At 39.5% G+C, this 25863-nt stretch overlaps 1 protein-coding gene across 1 annotated transcript in view; it reads left to right on the forward strand.

The window, feature by feature from the left end:
* ATP23 (ATP23 metallopeptidase and ATP synthase assembly factor homolog) overlaps positions 1-4656 on the forward strand; it is a 31304-nt gene extending 26648 nt beyond the window's left edge. The window contains exon 6 of the mRNA XM_069080545.1: positions 4183-4656. Within this exon, the coding sequence (XP_068936646.1) occupies positions 4183-4386 (204 nt within the window). The 3' untranslated portion in view covers positions 4387-4656. The remainder of the gene's footprint in view (positions 1-4182) is intronic.
* Positions 4657-25863: the final 21207 nt, after the last annotated feature.

Raw genomic sequence — 25863 nt, forward strand, 5'->3', positions numbered from 1 at the left:
GCACGTCCATGGGGCATGGAAGATCTTTAAATCCCATAACCCTTACAGTTGGGTTTAAGTGATTTGCTCAAGGTCATATGGCTAATTTTTGTGTTAAGTGTCTGAGGCTGGACTTGAACCTAGGTCCTCCTGACTCCAAGGCTGGTACTCTATTCACTGTGCCATCTAGCCACCCCAAATAGTATTTTTTTTTTTTTTTTTGCTTTTTGGAGGGCAGTTGGGGTTAAGTGATTTGCCCAAGGTCACACGGCTAGTTTTTGAGTTGTGTCTGATGCTGGATTTGAACTCGGGTCCCCCTGACTCGAGGGCCGGTGCTCAATTCACTGCACCACCTAGCCACCCCTCCTCATTGGCTTTTTGAAGCCTCTTTTGTCATTTGAGTTAGTCTATTTTTTAAGGTGTTACTTTCTTCAGTCAGGTTGTTGAATCTCTTTTCATGATTTTCTTGCATCATTCTCATTTCTCTTCCCAAATTTTCCTCCACTTCTCTTATTTGGTTTTCAGAATCTTTTTTAAGCTCCTCTATGGCCTGTAACTAGTTCATATTTTTCTTGGAAGGTTTTGGTGCAGGAGTTCTGACTTTGTTTTCTTCCTCCTGTTCTATGCTTTGATCCTTTTTGTCTCCAAAAAAGGAATCCAAAGTCAGATTGCTGTTCTTGCTTTGCTTGCTCATGTTTCCACTCAATTACTTGACTTTTGAGCTTTTTGCCACAGTAGAACTCTGCTTCCAGAGAGGAGAGCTTTGTCCCAAATTGCTGGGCTTTTTGCAGCTGCTGGAGCTATTAGTTGGGTGCCCTCTCAGAAGCCTCCACTGGCTCTGGCACTCTGGTCATGCATTCCAGGACTTCCACCCTAGACAGAAATCCAGATCCAAGCAGGTTAAAGCAATAGCGATTACCCCTCAAACTGGTCTCTTGGTCCCCCTACAATCTGCAGGCCAGGAGCTCTGAAGCAGCCATGTGGCGGCAGCTGCTGTTCCTCAGCTGCTTCTCCCTCCAGGGGGCAGAGGCTGGACCACACTCCCGGACCCCGTGTTCCCACATAGTCCACCCTGAACTCTCACTTTGTCTTTGGCATTTATGGGTTGATAATTCTGGAAACTGCCACAGCTGCTTGTGACCCACTCTCCCGAAGTCCCTCCAGAGGGGGCTGGTCATGACTGCCCGGAGGCTAAAACCATGGACTCACATGGGACTAGGTTCTGCATCCAGTGTACTGAGATGGACCCTTCCTGTCAGCCTGCCGGGCTGTCTTGAGCAGGTTTGTTTCTCCCTGTCACTTTTTTGGTGTCACTTCTGTAGCCCTAAAGTTTGTTTAGAGTCATTTTTATAGGTATTTGAGGTGGTTAGGGAGGGGGCATACGGAGTTTTACCACTTCTACGCCACCATCTTGGCTCCACCCCGTGGTTTATTGAGGACAGTAGTATTCTGTTAGATTCTTATGCCACAGTTTGTTCAGTCATTCTTCACTTGATGGCTCTTTACTTTGTTTTTAGTTCTTTGTCAATTATTGTGACTTATAATATTAAAATCAAGTAATCTACGCATAAATTTAAGTCCACACAGTCATATTTATTTCAATGGGGAGCTGTCTATAGGTAAATCCAGAAGAAAGCTGGAAATATGATTTAAAGTGTTTGTTGTTATGGGGAAGATACAACTTGTGTTATCAGTGTGGCATTCTTTGTCTGGGGCAATTGAATTGGAACTGAGGCTACTCAGATAAGTAGTAGATATCAAACTGTGTATTAACCTAATGTTGAGAGACACAGGGCATGATGTTGTCAGTTTATCATGTTGTGAATATAATAATAATAACAACAACAAAAGAACTAATAAAAAAGGTGAAGCATGAAGCAGCCTCCCTGCTGCCCAGGAGGGGAAGGCTAGTGATAGCTGAGTGTGGGAGTTCTGAGCTGCCATAGGTAAGCTGATCAGGGGACCGCACTACATCTAACACCATTTTGGGGAGTTCCACGGAGCTCGGTGTGTGTGGTCGTGGGAAAATGGATACCACTGGAGAATAAGAAAGTTTGGGAAAACGTTGTAGGTCCCACCGCCAGGGAGTAGTGGAACTTCAGGCTGCTTAAACAGGGGCGAGCTGACCCAAGTTGGAAATGGAACAGGGCAAAGCTCCCGTGCAAATGCGTGGTGGGATCAAGCCCACAAGTGGCGGCTGCACTCCCAGTGTGAGTGACAGAGGGAAACCCATTTCTGCCCTTTGCCTTCCCCAAAATGAGAAGGATGGGATAATATAATACAGTATAGGTTCTTGCCATCAGGAATTGGGAAAAGGTTATCCTTCAGGATCGCAGACTAAGTGTTAATGCAGATTCCAGTGAGCACAGTGCCTACTAGATTAATTGATCATACAGGGGAATGATAGAAACTGTACAACGTGTTACAGAAAGGTTGCGAAAATAAGCTCCTGACAACTCCTAGAAAGATAATATTCAGAGGTCTGAAGCTTCCTATCCTTCACAAATAGTTGATCATCCAACAGGTCAGCCGCACTGGAACCTCCCCCAGAGCTGTCCCACACAGAGCTGTGGTTAGTTACAGTTGCCCATGGATGCATCCATTTTTAATGGCTGTTGCATGACTGAATTCTCACATTCTCCACACTGGAAGGAAAATCTTTCAAAATAGAAAAACCCCGCAAAAGAAATTAATCTATGTTGGGACAGTATAAGAGTGTTCAGGCCCCCCAAAAGTTTAAGCTATCAAGCCTCCAAACTGCACCAAGACTTTTGGAACACTGTGTATATCTTCCCTGTCATCCAGCCAGCCACTAAACCTTCTCCAAAAATGGTTTCTAGTGAGTTTGCAAGAGATGGGCCCATTTTACAGTTCGATACTTTGTTTTTATAAAAATATCTTTGTGTCGACTTGCTCAGTAATACACAGAATATTAAGTATATAAGAGAATGACAGAATGACTTGTCCTCGTCTTTTTCTACCTGAACTTACCAAACAGGATGAGGAGAAACAAGATGATTTATCACATCAAGGTCAAATGGTAGCTATCTGAGGGACCTGTTGGATTGGGGGAAAAATGTTAATCTCTGAAATGGGTTAGAAATCTTTAAAAACTCACCAAGAATTGGAATGGTAGAACTATGCAAAAGGCTCAAAACTGATGAGGCCTGAAACCTTTTTGTCTACTACTTTTTAAGAAAGATTTGCTGTTAGATGGATAGTTTGAATAAGAACACAAGAGTTTTTATGCCTAGACAAAGAATATTCTGTTTGTATAATGGTTTTTTTAAATTCTTTTTTTAAAAAGATAGGAAAATGTCATCTTTTCTGTGTGTATGGACATGATTTCCTGTTGACTTTAAGCACAAAAAAATCTGAGAAAAAACTGATAGTGGTCAGTAAAAGAATTAAGGAAGAGAGCCCTGGGGGTAGAAGTTGCTTTATATGATGTTCACCTGTTTGTTTTGTGAAAAGTGCTAAAAGGAGTTTACTCTAGATTTTCTGTGCATTGTTTGCAAAATGAACATTTTAGCTGGAACTTTTTAGCAGTGTGCGTTTTGGTGCCTGCGAGTAAAAATGTATTGGTAGATAGAGGCGGCTAGGTGGCGCAGTAAGTAAAAGTGTCGGCCCTGGAGTCAGGAGGACCTGAGTTTGGTTCCATCCTCAGACACTTAACACCCACACAAAAAAACTAGCTGTGTAACCTTGGGCAAGTTACTTAACCCCAATTACCCTCCAAAAGGCAAAAAAAAAAAAATGTATTGGTAGGGACTGAATCTGTGGTATCTTTGAGATTGGGAACTTTAGGGTGAGGAGACTCCCTCCTCCAGTGCACATCAGCACCTACTCTGCTCTGTAATATATGGTCTTATGAAAGTTACCCAGGGGTTAAGTTGACTTGTCCAGGGCCCCACAACCATCAGAGCAAGACTTGACTCTTGGTTATGCAAGATGTTCTCTGTCCACTCTGTCATGCTGCCTCTCCGAGTGATAAGAAAAAAAAATGAGTTCTAAATGAAGGAGTTTTTATTGATGCTTGAATAATTTGGGGCTAGCTTAAAAATACCCTGGAAATTTTTTTAAAGGGTCTTTTTTTTGTTTTCTCCCCCTCCTTTATGACATCTCTCAGGAGAATACTTCTTTTGAACTGCTTTGTATAAAATGCTACTTTGTTTTCTGAGTAAGCTTTCTTGTTCTCCTTAGACTTGTGTTCGAGACAGAGCCCTTCGTTCCATTCTGGCTGTTAGAAAAGTTAGTAAAGAAGATGCTCAGAAGGCTGTTGATGAAGTTTTTGAATCCTGCTTTAATGACCATGAGCCTTTTGGAAGGATACCACACAGCAAGAGTGATGCGAAGCATGCCCATCGAGACTTTCAGAACCGAGATCGCTATCACTCAAATGTATGAAGACCATGGCATTATCTTGTGTTCAATAATTACAGTGTTCATGGAAAAATATGGTTCAAAATTAACATGGAAGTATGGATCCACCTACAGCAGAGGTGAATTCCATTTGTTGGTCAGAGAAATGAACAGCAAGGCAGAAATGAAGCTGTCTTGGGTTTTTGGATATTTTTAAACCTCAAGGCAGAGACTTTTCTTTTTTCCTTTTCAGAGGTTAGTACTTGTGATATCACCTTCTTATGGCAAATAAATGAGTTTTGAGTATTTTCTATAGCCATGGTGGTGGTGGTGTTTTTTAATATGGGATTATTGAAAAATTTGTTTCAAAACTTCCCGTGAGGTCCATTCACTTCTCTGTGGTATGGGTCGGTCACCAGTGGTAGAATTTCCATTTTATGAGTGAAAGAGTAATTATATTATTAGACTGATTCTCTGTTACTCCCCACAGCAGCTATTCCAAACCTCTCCTTAGGCTTCCCACACCTCTCTACCTTCACCCTCCCAGCTGACCAGCTCACATCTGACTTTACTGAGAAAATAGGGACCAGTCTCTTTCCATCTCAGAACCCCTTAGTATCACCCAGGGGTGGTATTTTCTCATAGGTGATTTATTTTCTTCTTGTGACTCTTGTTCTTGTCCTCTCATAAATCCTAACTGAGAGGGTTAAAGAGAGGAGATGTGATGAGGGAAGCCCCTTCACCATGCTGGGATGTCTTGGTGACTTTGTTGGTGATGAAATTTAGTATCTAAATATCAGTAATTCAGGGTTTACAAACCCCTGAGTGACCTATTCTATTTAAAGTTTCATCGTACGGAGTAAAGTGAGTTTTCAGTATAATTAGCTTGAATTATATGTTTTCCTTTTCTTAACAAATTAGCAGATGCTTTTAAATTTTAGGGCTTAAAAATAATGACATGAATAGGAGATTATCTAAAAAATTAAAAACCGAGTATCCTAATAAAATAATTTAAATGAAATGATCAGGGAGAGTTGGGATCATTTAGAAATTGTCTTCCATCTTCCATCTCCCTCAGGTAGTTGTTGAATGAAGTAATACCTGGTGTACCTTAAATGCTTGATAGGTCACAGATTTAGAACTGGGAAGGATCTTGAAGGCCATTATCATCCAATTCCCTCTTTTTTACAAATGAGGGAAATGAGCCAGAGAAATTGAATGACTTGCCTTTCTTAACTGATTTTCTTTCTGCTTGTATTTATATTTTCAGTGCTTTGGAATGGTGCAGATGTTTAATAAATGCTTGTTGACTTGACTTGCCCAAGGTCACATAGGTAGTAATAGGTAGCAGAGTCGGGATTCAGACCCCCATCCTTTGGCTACATATCCCCTGTTTTCCTCATTGTATCACATTGCCTAATGCCTAACATAATGCAGGTGGGATCTCTGGTCTTCAGTCAGTAAACACTTGGATTCTGTCTGTGGCCTGTCTATGGTCTGAGGTAATTGACAGTTTTTTTAAATCACACGTGCTTTGGGGCAACTTCCAACTTGTTGCAATTCAAGTACAGGCGATGCAATTGAATTTTCCTTGGAAGTCTCCTATCCAGACAGTCTAGGCCACACTATAATGTTGTAGCTTACAGCTTGTCTTTGGTTCTCCTCTATACCCTGTGTGCTTAGAAGTGTTTTGTGTTACTTTATAGAGGGAAAGTAGGATCTGTTCATTTGAGAAACACCTTTTGCCATTAAGAAGTAGTAGTTATCATTCTGGAGGCAGCTAAGTGGCACAGTGAACAGAGTGCTGAGCCTGGAGTCAGGAAGATCTGAGTTCAGATCTGGCCTTAGATACTGACTAGCTGTGTGACCTTGGGCAAGTCACTTAGCCCTGTTTGCCTCATTTTCTTCATCTGTAAAATGGCAAATCACTCCAGCATCTTTGCTAAGAAAACCCCAGATGGGGTCATGAAGAGTCAGACGTGACTGAAATGACTGGACGACATCAAGTTGCCATTTTACTTAATGGAAGAAAAGAGAGTGTCGGTAAAAGGGGGTTACATGAGGCATGGGGGTCCTTGAGTACTTGTCAAGTAGCAGGAGACCCCCCCCCATTCCTTATCTGCACAGCTGCTGTGCTGATGATCATAGACCAGGAGATGGGGGGCCCAGCTCAGAACCTAGCTTTGTGATTTTGTAGAAGTCATAGGGTCTCTTTCAGGTCTAACAGTCTGTGAATCACCTTCCTAGTTTTGCCCCTTATCTTCTGTGCAAGTTGCTCAGAAATTGTGAAGTCCCCCAACTCCCATGACAGGTCCCTCCCCTCAGAGACTGCTCGTCCAGGCTCATCCAGGCTCGTCCAGGGTCCTCTGTGGATCCATGTTCATTCCAAACCGTAATTCTCTCCCCTCCCCACCCTGACATGTTTGCTTTTCTTAGTAAGACTTAGTTCAGAGCAAAAGCATTAATGAAATGACATGGTGAGAACAGTAACAAGTAAGCATTCTTCATAAATCTGGGGCTCACTGTCCCACAAATACACACAGAGTTGACAGGGAGGAGGGGACACACTTGGGGCTGAGTGTGGAGAAGTGCATTCATGGGGAGCACATGGCAGGGTGCACATATAGAGAGCCAGGGCACATGTGGAAGGGCACATGTGTAGGGAGTACAAATGCCTAGGGTGCATATGTATAGGACAGCGAGGGGGCACCACAGTGCCTAGAGAGCTAGGCCTGGATTCAGGAAGGCTCAAATCTGGCCTCAGACACTGAGTAGCTGTGAGATCCTGGGCAGGTCACTTAATCATGTTTGCCTCATTTTCCTCATCTGTAAAATGAGCTGGAGAAGGTAATGGCAAACTGTTCTAGTGTCTTTGCCAAGAAAACCCCCAAATGGGGGTGGCTAGGTGGCATGGTGAATAGAGCACTGGCCCTGGAGTCAGGAGGACCTGAGTTTAAATCTGACCTCAGACACTTGGTGCACTTACTAGCTGTGTGACCTTGGGCAAGTCACTTAACACTTAATTTCCCTGCCTTTCCCCCCCTCCAAAAAGCCAAAAAAAGAAAACCCCAAATGAGGTGATGAAGAGTCAGACATGACCGAAGCGATGGAACAGCAATGACAACGATGTATAGTGCTACACATGTAGAGAAAACACACGGTCAAGACACATCTCTGAAAAGACAGCCTAGACTCCTGACAGCATAGGGCTCCCGATGTCTTCCCATGGTCCTACGTGATCCTGCTGGCCTCCACTGGGCCCTGCTCTGCTGGATCTGTCGTGTCTGTTGGACATAGAGTCTCCCCAAGACAATGCTCCAAATGGATGGTCTCTGCTGAGTGTGTGGATTCTGCTAGGGGCTGTTTCATCAGGCAAGCTCTTCTGCTAGAGGCTGCTCTTCCCAGCTCTTGACTTGAGCAGAAATGTTTGGCTCGAGGCCTCCATCTGTCATGCTCTTTTAGTTCAAAGCCAGAGCCTTTTAAGAAATGCCTCTTTCAAATAGGCAGTTTTACTTTAGCTGTGGAATAACAAGAAGCCTTTTCTGAGGGGAAGAAAAAAGACCTCAGCTTTCTCCCCTTTCTGAGTGAACTGCCTTTTCCCTTATTCAGAGATCTTTTATCTCCCAGCAAGTAATTCTCAGCCCCAGGTACCCAGCTCTTCAGAACAAAGAGCAGAGATACTTTTGGCTAAGTATCTAGCACCCTTAGCCTAGTCTCATCTTTTCTCTGGCCTAAACTTCATGGTAACTGGGTTTGGAGTCTATCAGCATTCTCTGTTGCCTTCTGGTGATTTTAAAGATCTCTAGTGGTCCAGTACATTTCTCTTTTTTTTCATATGCATATATGCCCACCCAAAAGGCCTAAAAGGGTGTTGGACTCCCGCTTTCTACTAGAATTTTTTTCCATTGGTCTAAATGAGAGTATTTAGATTTTGAGTCACTAGAGAGGAAGTTCTATATGTGTTTCTCTTTGGATAAAATCTAGCAGAATTCATGGCACCTCTCTATTTATCCTACATATATCTTGTATTTTGCTGCTTCTCTCTCCTATTAAGCTGTGAGTTCCTTGAGGACAGGGACTTGCTTTGCCTTTCTTTGTGTCTCTATCACTGAGACTGACACATAGTTAACATTTAATAAATACTTATTGATAACTTTAATGATAATGCTACTTCTGTTTGAAGGAGACCAGGGACTATTGCATACTCTTGTATCTTAAGCATTTTGTATTTTATCCTGGAGGACATAAGGGAGCTACAAAAACCATATCTAGTCCAACTCTTGATCTGATATCAGAGCCCTAATCCATTGGCCACCTTATCAATCTCTATCAGCTCACTGGTATGTTGGTTATGTTTAGAGAACCCTAGAGAACTGACCAAAATTAATTGAATAATTAACTTGAGCAAAGTTTCAGGGTATAAAATAAATCCATATCAATCATCAGCTTTCATTAATATGTATATGTTACATATATGTATGTATACACACATATGCACACATACATACACATATATACACACATACATATTTCCAACAAAACTCAGGAAGAATAGAGCAAGAGAGATATTTGATTCAAAATGCTTAAAGTACTGTCTTCCAAGATTCACCCAAGGACTATATGAATATAATTCTTTGCAGAAATAGATCTAAATAAATTGGAGAAATGCTACTTGTTCGTAGGTAGGCCAAACCAATAAAATAAAATGGAAATACTACCTGAATTAATTTACTTACTCATAACTGGGCCAATCAGTCTCTCAAAAGAATTGTCTATAGAGCTAAAAAAATTTACCTCCACAAATTTATGTGGAGGTAAAAAGGTGAAGTATCTTAAGGGGTACTGTTGAAAAAAGTGGAAAGGAAAGGAGTCTATTGTACAACAAAGTAATTATTAAAACATTTTGGTACTAGTTAAAAGAGGTCAGCCTGTTCCAGATTAGGTAAACGGCACAGAGAATAAAATGAACACAGTAGCATAACATTTAATAAACTTAAAGACCCTGATTAGTAGGGTAAGAACTCACTACCCGATAAAAATCTGTGGGAACCTAGACAGCAGTCTTGACAGAAATTAGGTTTGGACCAACACTTCCCATCATATGCCAAGCTTGAGCTCCAAATGGATACTTGACCTGTATACGAAAGATCATATGACAAATTAGAAGAGCAAAGAAGAAATTACCTTTTGGATCTAAGAATAGGGGATGAATTAGTGGCTAAACAGGTGATAGGATCACACAAGACAAAATGGACAATTATATAAAATTAAAAAGTTTTCACACAAATATAATGTAGTAAAAATTAAAAGAGAAACAAGTAACTGGAAAAGAATCTTTGCAGGAAGTTTCTCTGACAAAGGTCTAATCCAATATATATATATAAATATAAGGAACTGATTCAAATTTAAAAGACTGAAAACTATTCCCCAATAGAAAAATGGTCAAAGGAAAGGAATAAGGAGTTTTCAAAGGAAGAAATCCAAGCTATCAACAACCATGTGAAAAAAAACTGTAAATCATTAATAATTACAGAAATTCACGTTGAAACAACTGAGGTTACACTTCCCACCTATTAGACTGGCAAAGACGACAAAGAGGAAAATGACAAATGGTGTTGGTGATATGGAAAAAATAGGTATAGTTTTGTACTGTTTGTGAATAGGTTCATCCTTTTCTTTCCCATTGAATTTATTTTAAATCTTAAATACAAAATAAGAAAAGAAAAAAAAAACATTGCCATGTACACAGTAGACAATGAGAGCAATAAATTTCCATTTCAAGAAAACCTATATTAGTAATACTACACATTATTTTCATAGCTTCCCAGCTTTGCTTCCTTTCATAGCTGGGAAGCTATGAAAATAATGTGTTGTATGTTTTCTTTTGTCCTCTGCTGTGTACTTTTTACTTTATTTCCAGCTCTTCCTCCCTCCCGCAGAGGATACATGTATACATAATATTCATATTACATACATACACATATAAACACACACATATATCGCTATCCATAAACATACACATATACACTCAAACACATATATGTAAGACCACATTATGTTTATTACTTATTTTTACTTGTCATCTGTTTCTTTGTACGTAGATAGCATCTTCTTTTATAGGTCCAAGTCTTCCCATATTTTTCTAAATCCACCAGCTCATCATTTTTCTATACTACAACAATATTCTGCCCTAAGTCTATGAGAGTTCCCCACCCTAATTTTTCTGTATTCTCTTTTCTTGGCTACATAGGTTTTATTTATACAGGAAAATTTTAATTTTTAAAATAATCATAATTATCCATTTCTTCAGCACTGCTCTCACCTTATAATATGGTTTAAAGTCTGATACTACTGAATCTGTTTTCCTTCACATCTTTTTTCTCCTGGTTTCTTTGAAGTTCTTGGCCCTCTGCTTTTCTAAACAAACCCTGTTATTATTCTGACTCTCTAAGATAATTTTTAGTAATTTAATTGGGATGGTATTACATACATAGATTAGTTAAAATTTTCATTTTAAAAATTATATTTAGCTTTACTCATTCACCATAAATATTACTTTAACTGTTTAGATCTAACTTTGTATAAAAGGTTTTTTGTGTTTAGTTCATCTGTTCTTGAAAGCATTTTCGGACTAGGACCAGAAAGTTACCAAAACTGCATATTATTTGATGCAGATATATTACTCCAAGTTCTATACTTAAAAAAAAATCAAAGAGAAAAAGGATCTACATGTACAAAAATATTTATAGCATTTCTTTTCATGGTGGCCCCAAACCGGAAACTAAGGGCATATCTTCCTACTGAGTAATTGTTTAACACACTCTAGCACAGGGCTGTAATGGAATATATAGTGCCATAGGAAGTGGTGAAATGGAGGACTTGAATTGATGCAGAGCAAAGTAAGTTGTTATTGTTTAATTGTCTAGTCATGTCTGATTCTTTGTGACTCCGGGGACCAACTGTCCATGGGGTTTTCTTGGTTTGTCATTTCCCCTTCCAGTGGATCACCGTAACTCTCCACTATGACCTGTTCATCTTGGATAACCTTACACAGCAGAGCTCATAGTTTCATGGAGCTATGCAAGTTCCTCTGCTGCAAGGCAGTGATTCAGGAGGGGACAGTTTATATGTTGATAACATTATAGAGAAAAATATCTTTGAAAAACTTTAGAACTCAGATCATCACAATGATAAACTGCCAGTCCCCCCCCAAAAAAAAGAATTTGAAATATGTCATCCACCCCTTAATAGGTGAGGAATGTAAAATGCAGAAATTTACATTTTCAACATGGCCAATATGGAAATTTGCCTTGCTGGATTGTGGAGGTATATGTATTAAGGCATTTGGTTTTCAGTTTTTTTTTTAAATTTAAATTTTCAAAATTTATTCAATGGGGAGGAGCAGCTGAAGGGACAGATTAGTTAACAAAAAACTTGTTGCCTGAAAAAATAAAAATAATTTATTATTATTTAAAAAAAAAAAACCACTCATCAAGCAGTCCTCCAGCCTCTGTTTGAAGACCTCCAAGGAGGGGGACCTATTAGCTCTTGAGGCAGCCTGTTCCACTGTGGGACAGCTCTAACTGCCTGGAAGTTTTTCCTTATATCAAGCCTACACTGACTCAGTTTTCTGGGGGCTAAATGACACAAGTCTAATTCTTCCAATGTCAAGCTTTCAAATTCTTGAAGACAGATCTCATCCCCATCCCACCTCCTCCCCAGGCTTCCTTTTTCCAGGTTAAATATGGCCAGTTCTTTCAACTGATCCTCATAAGACATGGACTCCAAACCCTTCACCATGCTGATTGCTTTCCTCTGGACACTACAGTGTATTGATGTCAAGGGACTCTGAAGTAGTTATAAACAACAGGAATGTGATAGACACTGTCTACACAAAGCTTTTCTCGATTCTCCCAGCTGCTAGTGCCTTCTCTCCAAAATGATTTTTATCTGTTTTGTATCAGCCTATATGTGCATGTTGTCTCCCAGCTAGATTATAAGCTCCTTGAGGGCAGGGGCTATTTGTTTAGCTTTTATCTTTGTATCCTTAACACCTAGCAGAGTGTCTGGCACATAGGAAGTGACCAAGAAATGCTTTTAATTCGACTGTTGACACCCAAGGAGCCATTTTGGGTTAATAATTGCTCACATTTCTTTCATGTCTGAGGGCTTAAAAAGCTCTTTTCCTCTAAATACCCTTGTGAAGGAGGTGGAACAAATGTTAATATACCATTTGGCAGATGAAGGAATGAGCCTTAAAGGTGAAATGACTTGGGTCAGTGTTGGAGCTTGGACTTGGACGTCTTTTACCATTGTGATTTTTCCCTTAGAACCTGCTGCTGTGATAATAGCAAATCTTTAAGCTTGATACATAAAATCAAATTGAGATGTCAGCATGTTGCTCTTTGAGAACTCCTTAAAATTCCATTCTTGGGGAAGACAAATATTGTGTTAGTGAGACGTCTTTGATATGGTTTGGCCTTTCTTTTTTTGGTCAAAAAACAGGCCTTGTTCTGGGGCCCCATTTTGCTACCATAGAATGAGGCAATAGATGCAGGGAGTATTCAAGGAAGATGTCATTGTGTTTCTGACACATATATGCTTTTCCTCTTTGACCAAATGCTCATACCTTTTGAAAGATTAAAAACTGTCCTTGAGAAATTCTAGACACTCTAAGAATTCATTTCTACAAAACCAAGTCCTGTCCTCCAAGCCTTATAATGGAGTCTATAGAAATAGAAATAAGCAGGAAAGAGAAAGGGAGAAAAAGGAAGTTTGTCAGCAGCTTGCCATATGCTTGGACCTGGCCTTACAGAAAAACTTAGTATTTGTCAAAGTAAACTGAAAGTTCATTGTATTCAGAAGGAGTGAGTTCTGTCCAGAGTCAGGAGGCTCAGGTTTGAATCCCTGCTCTGTCTTATTAGCTGTTGGGTTATGGGCATATTATCTCACCTCTCTGCTTTTCAAGTTCCCCATCTGGAAAATGGGAGCAGTAATATTTACACATATCTGTCTTGCAGGGTTGTTTGGTGGAATGTACATTGTAAACCTTAAAGTGCTATAAGAATGAGTTATTTTTATTATCAACATCAGTAAATATTTGTTTAATTTCCATGGGGTACCCTGCCCTTTAGTGTGTACAGTGAATCAAAACAGATAGGTTTAGTAAATTTTTGGCTGTAAATCTCAACCCCCTTTTATATAAAGTTTCCCCTGGTCCTGCCTGGGAGTGGGCCAAGCTGCTCTGATCTGTGTGTGTGGGGTAGGTACTGGTGTCTCAGTGAGGCCTCTGGAAAAAAAGGTGGACCTTATCTGAGTAGCTAACAGGGGATAACTGTTAAGCAGGGCCCACAAGCAGTGGTTATGCCCTGGCTCTGGGGGTAGGTCAGCAGCGGGTTGGCTTTCTGGATGTGAGGACTGAAACAAGAAAATATATCTAAGATACGCCCTCCCCCCCAAAACAAGCAAACAAAAAAGCCAACCTTGAGTTTTCAAACAGGTTTAAATTTCTGTATACAGGGATCTATTTCTAGATTAGTTTGCTGAATGTGATCAGTGCCTATCATCCTTCCAGCCCTAGGATCTGTGTCTCATTCTTCTGAACAAACTTCAGGCCTGGACAGCTCCTGCCCTCCAGCAATGTCTCCATTTCGGGAAACAGCTGTGTTTTTTTGGTTGTGGACAGTGAGAAGGGGAAACACAATTGTAGACCATTTCTAGGACCTAAAGTTTGATGGCTTGGCAGTAATATTTTGTTTCAGTTTCTTCCCAGAGGTCCTCCTCTCACTCCCTGCCCCAGGCAGAAGTGATCAACATTTTTATGCTTGCTTAATGCACAGTTCTTTCTTCCACACAAATAAACCACAGTCTAGTTATACTTGATAGACTCCATTATTACCTGTAACTGTCTTTACATGAGTCACAGTCATGAATAAAGAATATAGCATATATAATTTAATACACATCAATGTCAATTCAGTTCTTCCTTCTTTTGAATGCAAACTCAAGTCTGTAGGACTTTGTAGAACAAAAGTATTGTAAAAACATGGAAATGATTAATTTTCATTTCACTCCTGGCCTGTACTCCCTCTTGTACCTATATTTTTACAAGTGAAGGAAGGGAAGAAGGAGTAGTAAAGAAGGAAGTGGTAGATTGAGGATGCTTTTGTAAAATTGTTAGATGGTAAATTAGGGAGAATTATTTTTTTTGCTTTTTTTTTTTTTGGAGCGGGGAAGGCAGGGCAGTTGGGGTTAAGTGACTTGCCCAAGGTCACACAGCTAGTAAGTGTTACGTATCTGAGTCTGGTAGCTGCAGAACACACAAAATGACACAGAGAAGCTAACCTCCCACTCAGGACAGCTTGGCAGGCTGGCAGTAATTGGCCAGTGCAGGGCTCTGGGAGCCAAGCCCAGGCCCCTGTGAGCTAGAGGTTTTAGCCCCTCTAGGGCGGTCTGACCAGCCACTGGCTGGAGGAACTCCAGATCATCAGCATCTGTGGCTGTTTCCAGATTCATCAACACATAGATGTGAAGGACAAAGTGAGAGGTCAGTGCAGTGTGGACTTTGGGACCAGTAGTTGGGAGAGCTTGGGCTTTTGCCCCCAGGGTGAGAAGCCACTGAGACTCCTGGCACAGCCAGTGCCACATGGCAGTTTCAGCTCCTGCCCTGCAGAGTGTAGGGGGACCAAGCCACCAGTCTGAGGGGTAATTGCTCTTGCTTTAACCTGCTTGGATCTGGATTGCAGTCTAGGGTGGAGGTCCTGGGGTGTGTGTCCAGCTTTCCAGAGCATGTGGAGGCTTCAGAGAGGGCACCCAACTAAGACCTCCAGCATCTGAGAAAACCCCAGCATTTCGGACGAAAGCTCCCTTGTCTGGTGGCAGAGTCCTACTGTGGCAAAAAGCCCAGGGGTCAAGTGACTGAGGGGCAACATGACCAGGCAAAGGAAACAAAGCAAACAGAAAACACCAACATTAGATTCCTTTTTTGGGGACAAAAAGGAGAAAAGCATGGAACAGGAGGAAGACAGTGAAGTCAGAACTTCTGCACCAAAAGCTTCAAAGGAAAATACGAGCTGGTTACAGGCCATAGAGGACCTTAAGAAGCAGATAAGAGAAATGGAGGAAAAATTGGGAAGAGAAATGAGAATGGTGCAAGAAAATTATGAAATGAGAGTCAACAGCCTGACTGAGGAAAACCTTAAAAACAGACTAACTCAATTGGCAAAAGAGGCTCAAAAAGGCAATGAGGAGAGGAATGCCATAAAAAGCCAAATTTGCCAGATGGAAAAAGAAGCTCAAAAGCTCAATGAGGAGAATCATTCCCCCAGATTTAGAATGGAGCAAAGGGAAGCTAGTGACGATATGAGAAATCAAGATGCTGTTAAACAGATCCAAACAAATGAAAGAATAGAAGGCAATGTGAAATATCTCATGGGAAAAACCACTGACCTGGAAAATAGATCCAGGAGAGATAATTTAAAAATTATTGGACTACCTGAAAGCCATGATCAAAAAAAGAACCTAGAAATCATCCTCCAAGAAATTCTCAAGGAAAATTGCCCTGATATTTTAGAAACAGAAGGCAAAATAGAGGTTGAAAGAATCCACATCACCTCCTGAAAAAGATCCCCAAAAGAAAACTTCTAGGAATATTTTAGCCAGGTTCTGGAATTCCCAGATCAAGGAGAGAATATTATGAGCAGCCAGGAAGAAACAATTTGAATATTGTGGAAACAAAATCAGGATAACACAGGATCTGGCAGCTTCTGAGTTGACAGCAACACTGAGGGATTGAAGGGCCTGGAATATGATATTCTAGAGGGCAGAGCTGGTATTAAAACCAAGAATCACCTACCCAGCAAAACTGAGTATCATGTTTCAGGGGAAAATATGGTCATTCAGTGGAATAGAGGACTTTCAAGCATTCTTCTATTCTCTACTTTGGTCCCATCCCTTTTCAAAAGTGGGTGCTTCCAACTTCTCTCCCCCCCAGCCTTCCCTCCCTTCCATCATGCCCCCTCTCATCCCCTTCCCCCCTACTCTCCTGACCCATTCCCTTCTGCCTTCCTATTCTTCCCCTCCATTGTATATGAGATAGTTTATCCCATTCTGTCTCTCCCCATCTCCTCTCATTATATTCTTCTCTCACCTCTTAATTAGTCCTGTGCCCTCTATCTATGTATACCTGTAAACATATATATACACATTCACATATGTATTCATATGCCTATGTACCCTCATATATATATTTCTACTCCCTTCAACTACTGAGAAAAGTTTCACAAGTTACAATTATTGTTTTTCCATGTAGGAATGTTAATAGTTCTTTGATAAGGTCCTTATGATTTCTTTTCCCTTATGATTCCCTTTTCTTATGATTTCTTGCTGTTTTTCAGCAAGAATGCTTGAAAATCCTCTATTCCACTGAATGCCCACCTCCCAGAGCCCTGCACTGGCCAATTCCTGCCAGCCTGCTGGGCTGTCCTAAGCAGGAGGTTAGCTTCTCTGTGTCATTTTGTGGGTTCTGCAGCTCCAAAGTTTGTTTAGAGTCCCCTTTTTACATGGATTGGGGAAGGTGGAAGCTGGAGAAGCAGGGAGGTCATGCTTCTACTCCGCCATCTTGACTCCTCAAGCATTCTTAATGAAAAAACCAGAGTTGAATAGAAAATTTGACATTCAGATACAAGAATCAAGAGAAGCTTGAGAAGGTAAATAGGGAAAAGAAATCAGAAGCCACTTATCAAAGTTGAACAATTAACATTCCTACGTGGAAAAATGATAATTGTAACTGATGAAACTTTTCTCAGTATGAAAATAGTTGAAGGGAATAGAAAAAAAAAATGTCTATATTGGAGGGTATACGGGCATATGAATACATATGTAAATGTGTGCATATATGTTTACAGGTATACATAGATAGAGGGCACAGGACCAAGTTAATAGGAAGGGGTGATACATAAAAGGTGAAATTAAGAGGTAAGAGAAGAATATAATGAGAGGAGATGGAGAGAGACAGAATGAGGTAAACTATCGCATATAGAAGAGGCAAGGGAAAATGGTTACAGTGGAGGGGAAGAATAGGAAGGCAAAAGGGAATGGGGTCAACCTTGTTTTCACTGAATTTGGCCCAGGAAGGGAATGACATACACACTAAATAGGGTATCTTACCCTACAGGAGAATGGGGGGAAGGGGATGAGAGGGGGGATGATGGAAGGGAGGGCAGACTAAGGTCGAGGGAAGTTGGAAGCATCCACTTTTGAAAAGGGACGGGATCAAAGTAGAGAATACAACAAGTGGGAGGTGGGATAGAAGGGAGGGAAATAGAGTCAGTCTTTTAAAATATATCTTCTATGTTATTGTTTTACATTAGCTACACATGTACAACCTATACTGAACTGCTTATCTTCCCAGTAAAGGTGGATGATAAGGGAGGAAGGGAATGAATCTGGAATTTAAAGTTTTAAAATGAAATGTTTAAAATTATATATATATATATATATATTACTAATACTATTTTACATGTAGTTGGGAAAGAAGATACACAGGCACTGGGGCATAGAGATCCACCATGCCTACTGGAAAAGTCGAAGGGGGTATGGCAGAAGATATGGGAGAGAACAGATTGGAGGAGGAGATATCCTGTGGGATTGCTATTTTGGGGTGCTGGGTAGAGGAAAAACAGGGAGAAAGTGTGTAACTCAAAATCTGGCAGAAATTAATGATGTAAATCAGAAGTTAATAAAGCATTTGAAAAATGAAAAAAAAAAGTATCTGAGGCTGGATTTGAACTCAGGTCCTCCTAACTCCAGGGCTGGTGCTCTATTTACTGCAACACCTAGCCTCCCCTGGGAGAATGATTTTTAATGCAGAATGTAATCCATTGGTTTTAACAGCCACCCTTACAAAGAGCCTGTGATAGTGTCCTGCAGGGTTTATTGGTGGTAGTGTGATATAGTGGAAAGAACTTCGGAGTTGGAGTCAGAAGACCTGGGTTTGAATTTTAGTTTTGCTACTTATTCTCTGGGCAACTAGGTGGTATAGTGGATAGAAGATCTGAGTTCAAACCCAGCCTCAGACATTTAATAGCAGTGTGACCCTGGGCAAGTCACTTAACCCTGTTTGCCTCAGTTTCCTCATCCGTAATATGAACTGGAGAAGGAAATAGTGAGCCACTCCAATATCTTTGCCAAAAACCCCAAGTGGTGTCCTGGAGAGTTGGACGTGACTAAAATGACTCAATAGTAACCACAACAACAATACTTATTCTCTAACCGGGTTCTAAAGCGATCAAAGAGTATGTTTTGATATTTCCTTGCAAATTAATAGAAATACACAGCCTTATGTACTAATGAGCTCTGAGCCCCTATCCTATTTGCAAACAAACCAGAAAAAAAACCTTCTTTTCCTATAAACTTTTGCTCATCTATGTCTCAGTATCAAACCTTTTGGCCTCATAGACTTAGAACAACCATCAGTGTTACTGCTTATACAATTTATAGCAATAGCAAGTCATAAAAGAAAAACATGATTATTTACAGTATGCTATAGGGAATAAAATTCCCAGCCATAGTAATTTCTGTGCCCTTCAAAAATAATTGGAAAAGAATACTCTTACCAATGCTTACATCGACTCTTCCTTAACTTTAGAAATTCAGTTTCTCAAGAATTCTTTTCAGGATATCTTATCCAGAACTTTTGACCTGCACACGATACAAATTAAACTCAGTTGTCTCATGACGTCCCTCCAATCATTCTCAAAGGTGACGACAGTTAACTCAGTTTCTGAGGAAAAAAGTTCTCTAAGTCCAGGGGTGGGGAACTCGAAGTTTGGATTCAGTCAAAGGACCACACTTGAGGCCCAGGTTTCTCACCCCTGTAGTCCCTTCTCTCTGTGCCTTTGTAATGGTAATTTAATTTGAATTTGAAGATCCCTTTGTGCTGGCAAAGGTAGCAGGTACTTAGCACTTAGTAATTGATCAAGCCTCTGTTGGGGAAACAGAAGGTATGAACTCCTGTCTCCTGTTACTGACATAACAGGAAGGGGTTGGCTGAAACAGGAAGCTAATGCTGTGTGTATATATAAGAAAAGCCCCAGAGAGGCACAGTCAGAATTTCCTGGGACCAGCATCTGGTGGTGCAGCAGCTACAGAAGAGAGAATGGAGAACTGAGCCAGAATTTCCTGAGAACTTGTCTTGGTGGAGCAGTCCTCTGGATGGAAAGCTTCTGTGCATGGCATTACAGCCTTCCTCATTCAGTCTCTGCCATGATAGTTAACTCTCTTCAGAATGACAGCTAAGCCGTAACTCCCTAAGGTTCTAGTCCTTCTTTGTTTTAAAGATCCACTAACAATGTCCCCCAGTCCCTGTGAAAGAGGCTTTTTAAACTGTGGCTACATTACTATTTCATAATCACAGAATTTAAAATTGGAACCATTTTTCCTAACTAGTACCTGAGAAGAATCCCTACTATAACAAACCCGACAGGTGGTTGACGAACCCACATAATGACCTTCAGTAAAAGGGAACCCACTAGTTCTCAAGACAGCTCCTTCTACCTTCACATGGTTCTAATTATTGGAAACTTTCCCCTCCCATCAAACCTAAATTTGCCTAATTATGGCTTCCACTATTGTTCTTGGTTCTTCCCTCTGAGGCCAAACGAACAAGTTTTTTATCTCTTTTGCACATGACATAACCTTCAAATACTTGAAGACAGCTATTGGCCCCAGTCCCTCCTCCCGGGTTATCCCAAGTTCCTTCAACTGAGTCTGACATGGTGGGGTCTTAAGTCCCTTCACCATCCAAGTTGACCTCTTCCAGGTGTTCTCTAGTTTGTCAATGTCCTTTTGAATCTGTGTCACCTAGAACCAAAAAACAGTGCGCTAGACATGGTCTGATCAAGGCAGAATATATAGGAATTATCCTCTCCCTATTACTAGAAGTTATGCCCCTCTTTGTGTGGCCCAAGAATGTGTTAGCTTTTTTGCCTCCACATCATGCCGATGATTCATATTGAACTTGTATTCCACTAACTCCCTCATATATTTCTCAAACTGTTGTCTAACTAAATGAGATAATATTGTAAGGTGTTTATTATGGTGCCTGGGACATAGTAGGTGTTTAATAAATGTTTAATTCCTCCCCTTCCCCATCATGTTCCCTTACATTCCGTACTTACAAAGTTGATTTTTTTTAACCCAAGTGTAATATTTTACATTTTTTTCCCCTATTGAATTTAATTCCATAGGATCATAACTCTTGAACTAAAAGGATATCTAGTTCAACAACCTCATCTTACAGATGAGGAAACTGGGGCCCAGGGGTAGTAAATGACTTATGGTTTTAGGCAAGTTACTTACCCTCTCTGGTAGTCATTTTCCTTATCTGTAAAATGAGGGCATTGGACCACTATGTGGTCTCTAAGGGTCCTTCCAGGTCATAGCTCACACAGACTGTTGAAAGGGCATATAAAAACATGAATTAGTTTGTAGCAATTTCTAAATGCTTAAGGTATGTACTTCAGTGTTGATGACAAAAATATTTATATAAATGTAAATGGATTTGAAAAGATAATTTTTGTGCTACTATTAACACATTTCACTAAACGAGGAAATTCTTCCTATTACATATGATGATATACTTGAGGGTATTTTAAGAAAATGAGGGATGCTCCCCTATTAATAAAGGCAGGATATGAGTTCAATTAAAGCTCATGAACCTTAAAGATCAAATAGTTTGACTTAATTGCATTAGCCAAATTAATTTGAACCAGCAGAGTTATTTTCAAGACTCAAGAAGAAGTTATTATTCTTCATTAGAGCAAGATAAATGGGCCACCTTGGGACTTAGAATTGGGCTTCCCTTTATGACAACACATTGGAAGTTGAATCCTCTGTGGTGAAGGAAATCTTTCAGCCAAGGTTCACCAAACCTGTCTTGATTAATTTTTTCCAAAGCCCACGATGAGCTTTACTAATTATGTTTTCATGGAGTGATGATTAGTTTCACATTGTTGAGCAACCTGCATATTGCCACTTCAAGCTCCAATGGACCGAAGTGGTTTAAAAAGGCCTGATGGAAATGAACTATGAACAAAACTCAAAATATGAACTAAAGTTGTCATTTCAGCCTCCATCTTTGTATGCTTTTAATGGTGGGCTATTTGAGGTGTTGCACGTGAAATGTCTCAGTGATAATCCTCACAATAACCTTGAAAACTGAGGTACTTGACAAATATTAATTCTGTTTTACCAACAAAGAAGACCAAAACATAGAGTGATCTTGTAGTTCACTTCAGGTCACACAGAAAAATCAGTGTCAGACTAGTGAGACCAAATACCTGTTTTCTCCCTTCTTTTCTTATTTCCACATGTAGTATTTTAGAATCAAAGGGTTAGGGGCGGCTAGGTGGCGCAGTGAGTAAAGAGCCAGGAGTCAGGAGGACCTGAGTTTGGGTTCCAGCCTTAGACACTTAACACCCCCCCCCCCCACACACAAAATAGCCGTGTAACCTTGGGCAAGTTACTTAACCCCAATTGCCCTGCAAAAAAAAAAAAGAATCAAAGGGTTATAGAGTTTTGAAACAGAAAGTTTCATAAATAGCAGTCATGTCCAGCATCAAAAAAGATTTTTTTTTGTTGTTGTTAATCTGAACTTGACAAACACAAACAGGAACATTTCCATATACAAAGAAGAAAAGAAAGGATTATATACATAACCCCAGTTTCTCTTGTGTACAATTCATATTTTTTGGAAAACTGTGTTATAAATTCAGTGTTAGTTTCAGTGCTATCCTCCTTGTCTGTGACTCCCTTTGAACTTCTTTCTGTTCTGGTCAATTTAAAAATGTGTTAATGACACTCTTCTTTTTTCCTTTGAAGTCATCATCACTAATCTCTTCTATGTCCCTAATTCACTCTTTTACTCCCCTCAAACTTCCTCCAAACCCTTACAGCCCTTCCCTGAAAATAAACATAGTCCGGCAAAAGAAACCCACACTCTAATCATGTCTGAAAATGTTTATCCCTTTCTGTGCTTCTTGTCTATCACCTCTCTGTCAGGATATTGGTAGTATACTTTATTATTAATACCCTGGAGTTGTGGTTGGTTATTACACTGATCATAGTCCTTGTTCTTGTTTTTCTAAATTGTTTTTCTTTACAATGTGATAGTCTCTATTTAAATTGCCTTCTGGGTCTGTTTACTCCACACTGCATTAGTTCATAAAAGTTATCCAAAGTTTCTTTTAATACATCCTTCTGGTCATCTCTTAGGGCACAATAATATTCCATTATATTCACATGCTATGATTTGTTCAGCTATTTCCCAATAGATCTATCTTTGCTACAACAAAAACTGCTGCTACTATTTTTGAACCTATTCTATTAAGCCGATTAAGCCATTCCCTCTTTGATCTCCTTGGGTTGTGGGCTTAGTATTGGTATCATTGGGTTAAAAAGTTGTGATTTCTTGAATGTAGTTACAAATTGCCTTCCAGAATAACTGGGCCACTCCATAGCTACACCAACAATGCCTTAATGTGCCTGTCTTCCAATATCCTCTCCAGTAATTGTAATTTCCTTTTCTGTCATCTTCAGTAATCAAGGAATCTTTCCCTGTACATAATTGTGATAGGTTATTTCCTTCTAGGCTTCTCTAATTTGTTTGTGGAATGACTTCTGTATCTAGACCACTCACTCTTTTTAAATTTCCATTGAGATTCTTGACCTTTTGTTTCTCTAGATGAATTTTGTTATTATATTTTCTAGCTCTATAAAGTAACTTCTTAGTAGTCTATTGGCATGGTACTAAATAAGTAGGTAGTATTGTCTTTTTTTAAAATTATATAGGCATAGTCTGCCCTTGAATAATTTGTAGCTCTCCAATTATCTAGATTTTTATTTCTCTAAAGAATATTTGTAGTAATAATAATAATAGCTAGCATTTTGATAGCTTTTCAAGCTAGTATACTTATGGAATTGTTTGGTTTCCTTCTTTTCACACTATCATTTTAACCAGAAGTCCCTAGTCACCTCATTTTATTTGAAATTAAGTGGCTTGCTAACAATCACAAAATAGAGACAGGATCAGAACTCATCTTCCACTATCTACAGACTGTCCCTAAAGTCTGGACACATAGAAAATCTTATTAACTATGCATATTTTCAAGGAATGAAATGAATGAAATTTTCAACAACATTTCATTTAATTAGTATAAATGAGATTTCATAGGAAGACACAGGAGACACATAGGAAATCTCATTAAATTAATTAAATTAAATTAATCTCATTAATATGGAAACTAGTTCCCAATAACTAATGAAAGCTTTTATTCCATATGAAATTATCATGGCTAAAATTTATGCTAATTAAATAAAATGTTGAAAATTTCATTCATTTCATTTCTTGAAAATATGCATAGTTGGGGTGGCTAGGTGGAGTAGTGAATAGAGCATCGGCCCTGGAGTCAGGAGGACCTGAGTTCAAATCCAGCCTCAGACACTTAACACTTACTAGTCATGTGACCTTGGACAAGTCACTTAACCCCAATTGCCCTCCAAAAAGAAAAAAAAAAGAATATATGCATAGTTAATGAAATTGCCTATACAGGGACATCCTGTAATTTACTTATGAAAGGCAGCATGGAATGGGTGCTGGATCTGGAATCAAAGTACCCGAGTCTGAATCTTTCCTATGCTCATGATAGATGTGACCTTGCCCAAGTTCCTTGACCCTTCCAGGCCTCCACTGCCTCATTTACAAAATGAGGGAGGTGGAATAGTCTCTTCCAGCTCTAAATCTCTGATCTGAGAACTCTCTCCATTGCATTTAGGTTCTCTAACTACTAGAGTAATCAGTATTTCTTCTCCTTTTTTCCCCCAAATTTTATTTTAGACTCAAATGCTAGAACACAAATAGAGAATAAAAAAAAAATCATAAACTTAAATATCGGAACTTAAGTACAAAGTTAGAAAGAAATAAAGGCATGTCATGTGCATAGCAGAACATGAGAGGATTCAAAATATATAACAATAAATTTTCATTTCAAGAAGGCCTGTATGATAAATAATATATGTTGTATTGAGAATTGTCCATCTTTTCTTTGCTTTCTTATGAGTTTTCTTTTGTTCTCTGCTATGCACTTTTTTACTTTGTTCTTCTACCCCCCTCCCTGAAGACCACAATAAAGTTTAAACATGTTTCTCCATAGCTACCGCTGTATACATACACATATACATATATACATACATATATAGACATGTACATTCTTGAACCTATTCTACTCTTGATTTTTGTTTTTATGTATATGCATATCTTCTTTCCTATTCCTCCTTCCTCTTCTGCTTTATTTTTACCCACTACCTTGCCCTCCTATGACTTGCCTACCCCCCTCCAAGGATCTCTCCCTTATCACCCCATTCCCATAGATCTAAACACCCTTCTATAACCCTATTTACCTATTCCCTCACCTTCCCTTCTAAAGATCGCTCACTTGTCCTCTCCGCCCTCCCTATGCCCCTACCATTTTATTTCTTATGAATTTAGAAGACTTCTATACTCTTCTAAATAAGTATTGTTTCCTCTTCCACCCATTCCTGATGAGTTACCAGAGCTATCAGTCCTTCTCCCCCATCTAATTCCTATGTATCAATTCTTCCTCTTGCACCTCATTTGTATAAAATAATTATCCTTTTTAGCTGTTCCTAAATGGTTTTAGTTTGTAAATTTATATCATGCCCAGGTTCTCCTCAATCTTTCTTGTGAACTACCCAATTATTAATAAGAATCTTAGACATAGATTTTACATTTTACATACATAAAAAAGTAATGATATGTTTTAAGTTTATCATAGTCTGTCCTTATGGATCCCTTATAATGAATCTTTGTCATGTATCTTGTATTTATATTGGTTCTTGTATGTCAAATTGTCTAATAAGTTCAGGTTTTTTTTTTAACAAAGTTTTGAAAATCTGAAAGTTTATCAAATGTCAATTTTTTTTCATTCAAGATTATAATTAACTTTGCAAGGTATGATATTTTTGGCTGGAGCCCCAGTTCTTTTGCCCTTTGATATGTTGTGTTCCAAGACTTGTGGTCCTTTGATGTTTCTGCTGCTAGGTCTTGTGTAATTCTAATTGTGTCACCATCATATTTTCCTTGAGCTAGGGATTTCAGAATTGGACTATGATATTCCTATGAGTTTTCCTCATAGGATCTCTTTTAAGTGGTGATGGATGGATCTTTTTCTATTCCTTTTTTTTTTAAAAGCAATTGGGGTTAAGTAACTTGCTCAAGGTTACACAGCCAGTCATTTCTGGGTGTGGTGCTAAATATCTGAGCCCAGATTTGATCCCAAGTCTCTGGATTCTGGGGCCGGCGCTCTTACTCACTGCGCCACCTGGCCGCCCCTGATTTTTTTCTATTTCTACATTTCTCCCCTTGTTCTAATGTTTCAGGACAATTTTCTTTAACTATTTCTTGTATTATCGTATCAAGATTCTTTTTTGATCATAACTTTCAGT

Source organism: Petaurus breviceps, unplaced genomic scaffold, assembly GCF_028583685.1.
Source record: "Petaurus breviceps papuanus isolate PSGF00001 unplaced genomic scaffold, PetGlider_PUasm1.0 154, whole genome shotgun sequence".
In the NCBI taxonomy this organism is placed as follows: Eukaryota; Metazoa; Chordata; class Mammalia; order Diprotodontia; family Petauridae; genus Petaurus; species Petaurus breviceps.